We start from the raw sequence: 12,761 nt of genomic DNA, 5'->3' as shown, positions 1-12,761 counted from the left end.
CGGAAAGGCGGAACCGCACGAAAAGTGGCAAAAAATTTTGGAATTTGCTACTTAAAAATGTTAAGACTTAGAAAAAATATAGCCTAAAGTGTTCCAAGGACAAAGGAAGTCTGTTAAAAGATATTACGGTACGATATCTTGTGAACTTAGAAGCAAGTAGCGATGCAGCCACTATTACAGAAGCGCTTAAGGTATTAAACTTTAATGCAAATCAATAGACAGCGAGGCGAAGAATTGCCAAATTGAGCGCAAAGGCATCATAAAGAAGAAAAAAGCAAATTTGATCATAATACATGTGCGAGTGTGGCAGCATTTCGCTGCATCGCACGAAAACCGAACCGTTGCCTATTGGGATATGTTAGGCCGTTCAGAATGCAATAAAAAACATATTTTTAAGTTTCAATTGAAGGTTATTTGGTCTGACAAGACTAAATTAATCGCTTTCAATCAGATGGCCGGGCATGGTATATGGTATTGGATCAAAGACCCAAATTAAGCCTAAGCGCATCATGTACTGCAAACTGTGAATCACAGTGGTAGGATCTTAATTGTTTGGGGTTGTATTTCAAAAATTTTGTTGGTCCGTTAGTACGCATTATGCGTAAGGAACAGTATCTGTTCATATTTCAACAAAATTTGCAATATGTAGTCGAAAAATGAGAGTTTCTGCTGAAAAATCACCCAAAACATACTGCATATGTTCGCAAAGACTGGATACAAAAGCAAAAATTTGCTAATTTGAAATGACCTCCACAAACCGCGGACATGAATCTCATCGAGAATTTGCGAAATCAACTAAAAGCACAGCTTAATAAGTATCAAAGTCCGTAAAATCGAGTACATGAGCTGTGAAAGCAAACTAAGGATATACCTCCGGAATTTTTACAAAGATACAAATAAGGTACGCCAAATCACATCCAGGAACTGAAACGGGCAAAAGAGTACTGAACATTGTGTTAAGAGTTCTTTTTTTTCGTGAAAATTGTTAAAAAGCTCTTAAAAATATATGAGTGCAAAACTGTAACATCTGCCTTAATTTACATTTTTGTCTGCTGGTTTTTTTATTGTTGTTGTATTGACTTCAATTCATTATGAGAGAGGGAGTAGGGATGTACCAACAAGAATATACAGCAAAAGTACGAAAGTCGTTAGAACTTGGAAATATAGCGGTGGCTGAAACAAAAAGTGTTAAACCATGTTACAGTTTCGCTCGTCACTGTATATAAAAATAAACATACATACATATGTATGCACATAATTGGAAACATATGTACATATGTACAATTTAAGTTGAAATACCGTTTTGTCACATCTACAATGTATGTTCTTCTTAATACAGATAATACCAACTGCAGCGATATGGTCCAATTGGAGCCGGAAAAGAGCACACAGTGCGTAGTGCATGATCTTACGCCCAAGTCAGAGCAAAAGAAAATAAATATTGTAGTGCGCTCACAGTACACCGTCGAGAAGGTATTTCGCAATATCAGTACACAGTATCCCTACGAGTTGTACGATTTGGTTCTGCAGCCAAATGAGACGGAAAATACGCTGGTAGGAAAGATCAAGAATTTCAATGTAATTTATATTTTGTACGAATTTCCTTTTAAATATCATTTTCAGATACATTTGAATGCGCGTAAATCAGAGCTCCTCTTCGCCATACCCGGCTTTGCTCCACAGGAAAAGAATGTACTTGTTCTGCTGCCTCCAGGCGTTTGGGATGGAAATGTTAAGAAACGTTTTGATTTCGCAAAACCATTGACCAAAAAGAAATGCATTTCAAAATCGTCCAAGTTAAGCACAAAGGAGACATCCACAGCAACAATTAAAGCTGCACAGAGTCCATCTACAACTGACGAGAAAGTCACTACAACTTCAATTGTTACAAATGGTGTTGATTCCACCGCCGCCTCTATCAACAGCGCAATGAATGGTGATAGCGAAATATCAGCGCATAGCGCTGATATCATAGCAAACAACAACCACAACGAGAGTTTAGTAACAAAAAATATTTGTACTGATTTGAATGGTGCTGGCGATGCTTCATCAACCACTACAGATGAGTTATCTTCTTCCCTGCATACAGCGACTGTCATAGCCAGCACAAGAACAACAAATACCGCCACCATGGCGCATTCATTGAAATTGAGTCCACTTTCCGATCCAGAGCTTTTATCTGACGACGACTTGGCGCTTGGTGCATCTGCAAGCCCCACCGAGACTGAGCCATATAGTGGTGATGGTTTGCTCAAGATTCGCAACACTTCACCACGAAGTCCCAAATACGGTCCACTTACAGAAGGGGAAATGTATCAACAGATGACACTTCACCGTGATTTCACCCGATTGGGGAAAAAGCTGCAACCCACATCGGCTTCTGCGTCAACTACCACGAGTGCTGCCTCTGGCTCGACCACAATGTCGACAATGTATACAGGTGGTGCGAATGGGTATGTGGGTTTGGTGAATCAGGCCATGACTTGCTACCTGAACAGCCTACTTCAGGCGCTCTTCATGACGCCAGAATTCCGTAATGCACTCTACCGTTGGGAGTTCGACAATGACAACGAAGCGAAAAATATTCCCTACCAGCTGCAGAAGCTTTTCCTCAACCTGCAGACTTCAAAGAAATCTGCTGTAGAGACAACAGACTTGACGCGCAGTTTTGGATGGGATTCAACTGAAGCATGGCAGCAACACGACATACAAGAATTGTGTCGGGTTATGTTCGACGCGCTGGAGCACAAATTTAAAAATACCAAGCAAATGAATCTGATTGCAAGCTTGTATGAGGGAAAGATGATCGATTATGTGAAGTGTCTGGAGTGCAATACGGAGAAAACGCGCGCTGACACTTTCCTCGATATACCTCTACCGGTTCGTCCTTTTGGCAGCACTGTCGCCTATGGTAGCATCGAAGAAGCATTGCGTGCTTTCGTACAACCAGAAACGCTCGATGGCAATAATCAGTACTTCTGTGAAAAGTGCAATAAGAAATGTGATGCTCACAAGGGATTGAAATTCAAAAACTTCCCTTACATACTGACACTGCATCTGAAACGTTTTGACTTTGACTATCAAACTATGCATAGAATCAAATTGAATGATAAGTAAGTACAATGCCGCTATTCAAAAAGAACAATAATATATATATAATATGTACAATTTTATTGCAGAGTAACTTTCCCGCAAACGCTAAATTTGAATAGTTTCATAAATCCTGCTGATCAGGAAGGCCACGCACCTGCAACTTCTGCATCCGCCACTGTGGGCTTATCTGGCGGCAATGCTACATCTAATAGTTTCATGCCTAATGGCACAATTGCCGCCAATGATGATTGCAGTACTACAGATAGTGGCTCCGCCATGGAGGAGGATTTATGTTGTAGCGGCACCGCTACTGCCAGCTCCAGCCAGCATGAAAATGATATGAACGATGATGATGAGGGCATCGATATGAGCACCAGCACAGATCACCGTGTGACTAGTAGTAATGCCAGCGTTGAGCAGCGCATAAAGCATAACACCGGACCATATTTGTATGAGTTATTCGCTATAATGATACACTCAGGCAGCGCCTCAGGCGGACACTATTATGCTTATATAAAGGAGTTCGATAACAATGAGTGGTATTGCTTTAATGATCAGACTGTATCGCCGGTAAGTACTGATAACGAAAAATTAGTATGGCGCTTATAGGGCATCATTGCAAGCAACGGTACTCAGTAAATATTTTATGAGTGCGTAAATTGTAAACAACCTTTCTAGACGTAAAAAAACCTTTCTAGACGGCATGCAGGGAGGCACCTTCCATCTTTTAGAGATGCCTTGCTGAACAGTCATTGCTTTGATCCAAGAAAATATCACTTTGGGTTGGCAACGCTGTTTTAACTTGGATTAAAATAAAGGATATGTTTGAAGAAGGTTGCCGATGTTTTAAAACAAGATATTTGTTTTCCCGAGCGCACTTGTGCGCAAGGGTGAATTAACTTTTTCCGCATAACGGTTGTTTGTAGCGGCCCAACGGAATCGAGATATGCAGATATAGCAAATACAAATGTAAATATATTTAAAACAAAATGCTCAGAATAAAAAGATAATCGGTTAAGCCATATCTATCTGTCCGTCCTTCCATACGTGTGTTCAACAAATGTCGGAAATTTACTTTTTAAAAATAATTTCTTTCAAATGTGTACCGCAGACAAAATATAACCGTCAATGGCGAGCGCTACCTCACCATGATACCGGACTTTTTGTTGCCTGAAATGGAAGCTCTTGATGTAGCTGGAAAGAGGAATTGAAAATTGCACCTTCTGAATGGACCACCTACAGCGTAGTCTCGGCCAACATTTGAATGCAACTAGTTTTAAATAGTAAATGTTATTCGCGTGATAATAGAGACCCCAAGATCCAGTTCTGTTTATAGAGCTTTACATAAAACTAAAAAAAAGAAAACAAAACTAAGGTCGAAATGTATCACCTCTTATGGGGAAGAAAATTTAGAAGACCGTTCGCAAAAAAAAATGTCAAAAATTAATGGTAATTGGTAGCAATTTCAAACTTATATGCTACTATACTAAAATTCAATGGACTAAAAAACTACGTCTCTGAAATATTTCTGAAAAATCTGCTCAAAAAGTTGCAATCAATGAGTTTCATATATAATCATATATAATCTATATCCAAAAAGATGCTTTGTTGAACTCGACAAAATCGCTCAGGCGGTTACAGCGCAAAATAAGAAGAAAAAGAACAAAAACAAAAGTTTCTAACTCAAGTTTAAGTTGAATAAATTCTAAAGGTCGTTTAGTTTAGAGAGTATAGCTTAAATATTGCACCATAAAATTATTCAAAGTAACTTTCTAGTTGCTCTTAGGAGAAGAAGAGGGTTGTGACAGAGGAATAATTTTTTAGGAATTTACCGTATGCAGGATTTTGCACAGTAGAAGCTCTTCTCTGGAAGGTGTTCTTCTTTCGATATGATTTCCTCGCCAGTTAATTCCTCTGTTAGCTTTGGCTTCCNATTGCACCATAAAATTATTCAAAGTAACTTTCTAGTTGCTCTTAGGAGAAAAAGAGGGTTGTGACAGAGGAATAATTTTTTAGGAATTTACCGTATGCAGGATTTTGCACAGTAGAAGCTCTTTCTGGAAGGTGTTCTTCTTGCGATATGATTTCCTCGCCAGTTAATTGCTCTGTTAGCTTTGGCTTCCCTTATTTATCATCCACTGAGATCTCCTTAAAACCGTTTACTTTTATGAAAAGCGAAATATTTCCGGTGAAATTATTTATTTACATTTTTGCTATACACACTACGTTAATTTATGCTAGTTGTTTTTTTTTAATTTCGGTTTGATGGTATAGCATTTTTGTGTTACTTTTTATTGTAGATTACTGAGGAGGATATTGAAAAGTCTTTTGGTGGAGGATCCAGTCGTGCCTACTACTCCAGCGTTTACAGTTCAAGCACAAACGCTTATATGTTAATGTACCGACAAATTGATCCGCAGCGCAACGAGCGGGCCACCAAAGCAACTGATTTCCCCGAACATATTAACCATTTGCTGCCGAAGCTGCATCAGGAAGAAGAAACACGAGTAACACGCAGCTCTGGTCGCCACGGAGTTGTCGTTTCTGATTTATCAGTGCAAGAACTGGTGAAACCACGAGTAAATTTCTATAATCCTGAATTGAAAAAGATGAAATCAACACGAGTTTACGTAAGTAACTTTAATGTGAACTCGGTTCTGGAGTCGGCCTATCAATTGTTAAATATAGAGCAATTTGCACCTTTGTCGCGTTGCCGTCTCGTAGTATACGATGATATGGGCGAACAGATTTGCCAATCTCTGGAACATATTAGCGATCCATCACTTACAGAATTACGTCGGCAAACAGATGGGCCACTGGAATTTTTGCTGGAGACAAAAGTGGACGGCCAGGAGTTCGAGGTCTACAAACCGGGCGGAGTAACTTGGAATGTATACATAGTGAATGTTTGGAAAATGCACCTGGATGGCCCGCATCTTGTCTATGCGCCCACAAGAGAAGCCAACTCGGCCCTTTTGCATTCGATTGCTGTACGCCTTAATTTAAATGAGAACCAATTGTTATTGGCCACAGTGAAGACTGACGCCTTTGTAGCGCTAGACTCTGCGCCACCTAACAGTGATACGGCAGAGGGAATGCAGCAACAAGTTATAACACAAGAAGACTTGCAAGAAATCGCACAAGAGCAGTTTAGGGGCTTAACATATATTTTCCTTAACGTGCCCAATACCGACCCGACCACCTTGGAAATATTGGGCATACCAGCGTTGGAGACTCCTACAATCGAGGTACTTCAATAGTTAAGCTTTCATATTTTAGTTGAGTAAAGAGGTAAGTCAGGAAATAGTAAACAAAAATATTTCTCTTGAAGGTCAGCGCTGATGTTGTTGATGCAGTGCAAATGAACTCAAATGTCATGCATACAATTAATCCATCCATTGGAGAAAACACGTCCACTCTTTCGCAAAAGAACTGTCATCCCACTGGCAGTGCACGCGAATCGCCACTCCCTCCCGTCACCTGCCCGTTGACTGGCCAAGAATCCAACTCTGAAGACAGCAGTTTGAGTGACGGCGACCGTACACTTGTCGAATCGATGCACAATCGATACGGTGGCGATAGTCAAATTTCGTCAACCAGTCACTCGCCTTATTTATCCAGCCCCGAGGATGATGCTTACAATAAAGCTAATTCGCTAAAACGCATTCACGACCTCTTTCAAATGGCACCCGATCACACAATAGACAGTAGTTCTCAATCGCGCAGCAACAGTGCGCCACAATTTTTCTATGCGGAAAAACTCAATGCAGTCGATCCCAGCACCATCTCATCAAGTATCCACAGCAGTAGCACAAATGATCCCAACGAGGAGTTGGCGCGTAAACCAACACATTCGTATAAAATCATAGTGGATCCGCATATGAAAATGTCCACATTTACGCGACATGTTGAATCTCTGATCGGTGTACCATCGAACTATTTTAAGCTGCAACACAAATACGAGGTCATCGACCTAATGTCGACAGTGCTTTTCGTTAGTATGGGTGAAACGTTGAGCATTGAACTGGGGAAAGTGCTACAACCGGACGAGCACAAGGCGAAGATCTCATTTATGCGCCTGTCTGAGTTGGATAATGATACCGGCAAATTGCCCTGCATATGTGAATGGGTGTACAAAGCTAGCATGACGGTGGGTGAGGCGAAGAAGGAACTGATAGCGAAGTTGCATCGCATTGACGCAAAATACAAATCGTTGTCATTAAGCAATTGTCGTCTATGGCTGAAAGGTGGACGCAACCCTATAAAAATTATGAGTGATGATGAAACATTGGGTACTGATCTGCGCTCATCGGTGGCAGCGGAGGTAAGTGGCGTAGCCTCATATTTAATGTTTACCTTATTCCTTAATTGATTTTTTATATACAGTTCCTCGTGCAAGAGTGTGAAGATGGTGTGAATCCGCAGGTTGGTGAAGATAGCCTTACCATTTTCGTACGGCGCTGGTATGCGGATAAGCTGCAGTTGGATAAATTCCAGGAAATCACTTTAGAAAGTAAAAATAATATGAATCATAAATAGTTTGAAGGCTCAAATATTTATTTTTTTTATAGAGAATAGTGAAATAAGAGAGGAGTTGGCCAAAATTACTGACATACGACAAGAACATATAGCGTATAGTAAGGTAAGTAAAGGCATTTAATATAAAAGGGCATTTATTATTTATCGCTCTAAAATCGTTCATATTTTTCCATAGATAAATGGTTCTTTTCCGTGCACAAACATTTCTCTGTTGAGTATCAACAGCACGCTTAGTTGGTTCTCAATACCCGCCACATTGGACAAGTATCCACTAACCACAACAGTTAATGGAAATGTTTATTTTTACAAGTAAGAATAGTAAATTCATTTTAATTCGTTTGCATTTTTTAGTTCATTTTAAAATTACGTATTTCCACTCGTTGCAGAGATGTTACCAAAGCACCCAAAGAGCCAACAACTGAGGAACGGCGCGAACTGAGCGCTCGCGAAAAGCTGCGTCTTGATCGCCTGGGTTGCATGTCAACTTCGCTTTATTCGCCGCGGCGTGAGCGCGCCCTCAAAATATATCTTGACTCGCCACAATCGAACAACAACAGTAGTACAACGACATCGTCTTCGTCCGGATCAGCAGTAGTAGGAGCGTCAAGATCGGCAGAGGATTAACAAATATACGACAGAAAGTACTAATAATAATGACAACAACACATCTTCCGGGTATATTCAATTCGTGGTATATTTAGTGGCTGCATTAACAGTTCGGCTATAGTATGGGTGATGGTTTCTGACTATATTTCCGCGACGGCCCTTCAAAGGAGTTGAAAAGCCCCGATAATGCATATTATTATTGAGTAATGTGAGGACTGATGCAAACAACTGCCAACAAGTGAATGATCAACATCACCATTGTTGGCACTTAAGAAAAAGTGATAACGCGATTTTCTTTGAATCTTTTTCTGCAGTTAAAAAATTTATTCATTTATTTTCATCAACAAATAAAATAAGATACTGAAATTATATCATAAAGAATTTTAAAAACAAGCTTCATGCATAACTAAACAATGTTCTTTGTTTTAATTTTTTCTTATTGACGCATGAGTCCAAAGGGGGGAATAGTTGTTGTTGTTGTTGTAGCGGCTACTAAGCCCCGTTCGGGGCGGTTCATCCATCAACGTTGTCGTCAATTTCAGCTAGGGGGAGGCCCAGGAAGTGTGCTTCTTCCAAAGGGGCTGTCCACAGGGACAGGGGCGTTAGCTGAGTGGGGTTCTAAGGGCATGTGAAGAGATGCCGGGATTCATGTGGCGACTCTCCACATGCCGGGCATTGGTGGGACACATCCTCGTTGATTCTGCTCAGGTAGCTGTTGAGCCTGCTGCAATAGCCAGAGCGAAGTTGGGCTATCCTAGTGCGGGTCTCCCGAGGCAGACAAAGTGGCGAGGGCTCTTCTGCGAGCAGTTGTCCGCTGGGATGGCCACGTCTGTGGCTTCCAGTAAGGAACTGCTTGCAGAGCATTACGTTATGCTCCTTTACTGGCCTCGTCTTGAGGGTGGTGCTAGTCCCCGGCGACCATACGGGCGCTGCGTAGTTTAGAACCGGCCGGCCGATTGCCTTGTATGTTGCCAACAACGTTTCTTTATCTTTGCCCCAAGTTCTGCCGGCCAGTGACTTGAGGACATTGTTGCGGCTCTGTACTTCGTTGACAATTGCGGTTGTATGCGCCGAGAAGGAGAGCAGACTGTCGAAGGTAACTCCGGGGATTTTCGTGTTATTCACCGTCGGCATTGTTACGCCATCGACGTGAATACCCAGTGGCAATCTGACCTCCTTCGTCCAGGTGGTGAAAAGGGTTGCCGAGGATTTCGCAGGGGATAGGGCAAGGCTCCTTGCAGTGAAGAAGCGAGAAAGTTCGGAGAGGTAACCGTTTACTTTCTTAAGTGCTGTTGTTGTACTATGCACTTTACGGAACCCATGTTGATGCTTCGCTGGGATCAGGTGGTTCATAAAATACGGGAGCAGCAGGGACCCGAGTGTCTTCGCTACCGGGGAAAGGAGAGTTATCGGGCGATAAGACTCTCCTTTGTTGGCTGGTTTCCCCGGTTTGAGCAGTGGGACCACTCTCCCCATTTTCCAGATGTCTGGAATGACGAGAGTGGCCATAGGCAGGTTGAGGACCTCCGTTAGGTATGCTACTCCCGCAGGACCCAAATTTTTCAGCATCAACATGCATATTCCGTCGGGTCTAATGGCTTTGGAGGCTTTCGCTTTCTCGATGGCTACCCTTACCTCACCGCTGGTGAAAACAAGAGGCGCACTAGGTTTTGGCATTTTGTGCAGCCTTCTGGTCACTCGACGTTTGGCTTTATCCACCGGAGGATGCAGAATGAACTGCCGGCTAAAATAGCTCGCGCATCTCTCCGGGTCCGACGAAGCGTGGTCACCAAAGTCTATCTCGACTCTGTCGTCGCGCTTCGTCGGGTTGGACAACGACCTCACGGTTGACCAAAGCTTGCTCACACCAGAGGCGAAGTTGCATGTCTTCAGATGCTCTTCCCATTTCTTCCGCTTATGTACGTTCACAAGTTGCCGAATCTCCGAATTGAGATCCCTAATACGGGGATTTCCGGGATCGGCCTGACGAAGGCTGTCACGCTCATTGGCTAGAACAGCCGCTTTGGCAGGAAAATTCGGACGTGGATCCTTAATACATCCTGCTGGGATGAAGCGAGCTGCAGCGGCGGTGACAACCCTGCGGAACTTACGTTCACCTACATGAACGTCGGTTGGTATGGGTAGTGCAGTGAAGGCGCCCTCAGTAACATCCGTGAAGCCTTTCCAGTCAGCTTTGGAAAGTTGACATAAGTCTGGTGATCCACAGAAGTAAAGTCGGCAGGTTTATCAATCGAGATGAATATGGGCAGATGGTCTGATGCTAGAGTAAGCATAGGTCGCCATGATACGCTGTTTATCAGACTAGCGCTGACAATTTTTCGATCTGGAGAGCTGCAGCAGCTGCCCATAATCCTGGTGGGTGCGTCGTCGTTCATTGTGCAGAATGTCGAATCGTCTATCTACTTAGCCAGATATATTCCCCTACGATAATTTGACAGGCTTGAGTGCCAAAGATCGTGGTGCGCGTTAAAGTCACCAACTACCATATGGTTTTCACCTATGAGTAGCGCATCTATTTCAGGGTGATATTCTGCCGGGCAGCTGGTGACAGGGGGTATGTTTACGTTAAATATTTCGAGCTCAACATCGCCTGACCGGATAGCAATACCCTGATATTCTAGGATGGTATCCCTGCGGTCGATGTCTGCTTCAGTGAGACGATACTGCACGGTGTGGTGCGTAATGAACGCTAAGCCTCCACCATTATCCCGCTCGCGATCTCGATGGTGCACGTGGTACCCGGCACAATTTAACAGTGTTGTATTGCGGTGCAACTTCGTCTCTTGGACCGCAGCTATCAATATGCCATGCCTTCCCATGAAGACGGTTATCTCCTCGATCTTGCTCTGGAGTCCCACTGCTATACGTGCTGCAAAAGGGGGTACTGCCTTGTGGTGGTGGTTGGCGGCGTCGCGGGGGAGGGATGCGACGGGGCAGTGACCTCACGATTGATAAAAGCATGCTCACACCAGAGGCTAAGTTACAAGTCTTCACAAGCTCTTTCCACTTCTTCTGCTCATGTACGTTCACATGTTACCGAATCTCTGTGTTGAGATCTCTAACGCGAGGATTTTTGCTCACCAGCTATCACAGCCGCTTCGGCAATGTCTGCTTCTATGAGACGATACTGCACGGTGTGATGCGTGATGAACGCTGGGCCACTACTATTATTTCGCTCGCAATCTCGACGGTGCAATTTGTATCCGGCGCAATTCAACGGTGTTGAATTATTGTGCAACTACGTCTCTTGGACCACAGCTATCAATATTCAACGCTGACCCATACAGACTGTAATCTCCTCGATCTTACTCTTCTCGTCCAATCTCGCGTGGTGCATAGTCCCGAGTATATATGCTATAAACTGACACCAGCCAAGGCAGGTGTTGCAATTGAACGATGTCACGTTACGGAATATTCTGGTCTGAAATACCCAGCAGATGGTTGGAGGAACCAGGAGTTGCAATTGAACGATGTCACGTTACGGAATATTATGGTCTGACATACCGAGCAGATTGTTGGAGGAACCAGGAGTTTTGGCGGCGGCTTATGGTGGTGCGGTGGTGACTGTGGTGTGGTCTATTGTGTTGTGGTGCAGTCTGTTTGTATTGAGTTGCTCAGGCGGACTCCACTGTACCGCTGAATTATGGCGGCCCTGAGCAGAAGTGTGCGAAGCAGATGTAGTCCCATAGACGAACAGCGTCTGAGATATTCCACCGACCTAAACAGGGTTAGATCGCCGAAACAGCAACTCTTGGTTGGGTAAAACCGAGTCATTCCGGTTCGTATAACCGGCTGTCGTTTTTTTTTTCTTTTTTAATAGGGCACGCTGCTAATGCAACTCTACTAAAAAAATAATAAATTTTTGCACATCTATAGGCTAAGTCTTTTTGTTTGGCAGTGACGATGCAGAACTGATAACTTCGCTCACAATGATTGAATATAGTAATTTTCTTCACAGCTGGCAACCTTGCTCAAAAAAAAAAAAATTCGAACTCTAACGCCCAGTGCTGCTACAATAACATTTTTGTCGGCAAAAGTATTTAAGTCAAGTTAAAAACCAGCTCAATTTAATGCTTAGGGCGACATCTGTACGGACGGTGCTGGTTGTTTATTTATAACAGTTAGTTTGTGATAAACTGTTAATGCACAGAGTGCTCCAAATGAAAATTAATTTAAAAGAGTGGATTCAATTCAACAGAACAAAGTTACGAAGCTTATGTACGTACATTAGGGTGGTCCTTAAAAGTAGGAAGCAAATTTTTACATCAGATTTCCTAAGCGCTCAACTCCTACGTCAACTCCTACAGTCGTTAAAAAACATTTTAAGTCAAAGGAATTTTTAAGATCTATATTTAATAAGCTATAAATCTGCTTACACAAAATTTTTATAGAAATCCGAATTAAAAAGCTTGAAATTTTAAAGTTGTTTTAGTTTTTTATGTTTTGTACAACATTAAAAAAATTAGTAGACACTGACCAGTACTTGATTGCTATTCAAGTGG

At 42.6% G+C, this 12,761-nt stretch overlaps 1 protein-coding gene across 2 annotated transcripts in view; it reads left to right on the top strand.

Moving 5' to 3' along the window:
* The window catches only part of Usp47 (ubiquitin specific protease 47), a 21,624-nt gene extending 12,972 nt beyond the window's left edge, over positions 1-8,652 (top strand). Inside the window, exons 2-10 of one of the 2 annotated variants that reach the window (XM_017628122.1) lie at positions 1,340-1,554; positions 1,624-3,113; positions 3,180-3,663; positions 5,394-6,341; positions 6,425-7,417; positions 7,480-7,606; positions 7,665-7,735; positions 7,808-7,941; positions 8,019-8,652. In XM_017628122.1, coding sequence (XP_017483611.1) covers positions 1,340-1,554; positions 1,624-3,113; positions 3,180-3,663; positions 5,394-6,341; positions 6,425-7,417; positions 7,480-7,606; positions 7,665-7,735; positions 7,808-7,941; positions 8,019-8,256 — 4,700 coding nt within the window. In that variant the 3' untranslated portion in view covers positions 8,257-8,652. The remainder of the gene's footprint in view (positions 1-1,339; positions 1,555-1,623; positions 3,114-3,179; positions 3,664-5,393; positions 6,342-6,424; positions 7,418-7,479; positions 7,607-7,664; positions 7,736-7,807; positions 7,942-8,018) is intronic. The other variant, XM_017628124.1, reaches the window with a different exon arrangement.
* The last annotated feature ends 4,109 nt before the right edge of the window (positions 8,653-12,761 follow it).

Source organism: Rhagoletis zephyria, unplaced genomic scaffold (assembly GCF_001687245.7).
Source record: "Rhagoletis zephyria isolate East Lansing unplaced genomic scaffold, Rhagoletis_zephyria_1.1 Rzeph_scaffold_05751, whole genome shotgun sequence".
Classification (NCBI taxonomy): domain Eukaryota; kingdom Metazoa; phylum Arthropoda; class Insecta; order Diptera; family Tephritidae; genus Rhagoletis; species Rhagoletis zephyria.
The sequence above is the reverse complement of the archived record's forward strand: the minus strand, read 5'-3'. Positions and strand labels throughout refer to the sequence as shown.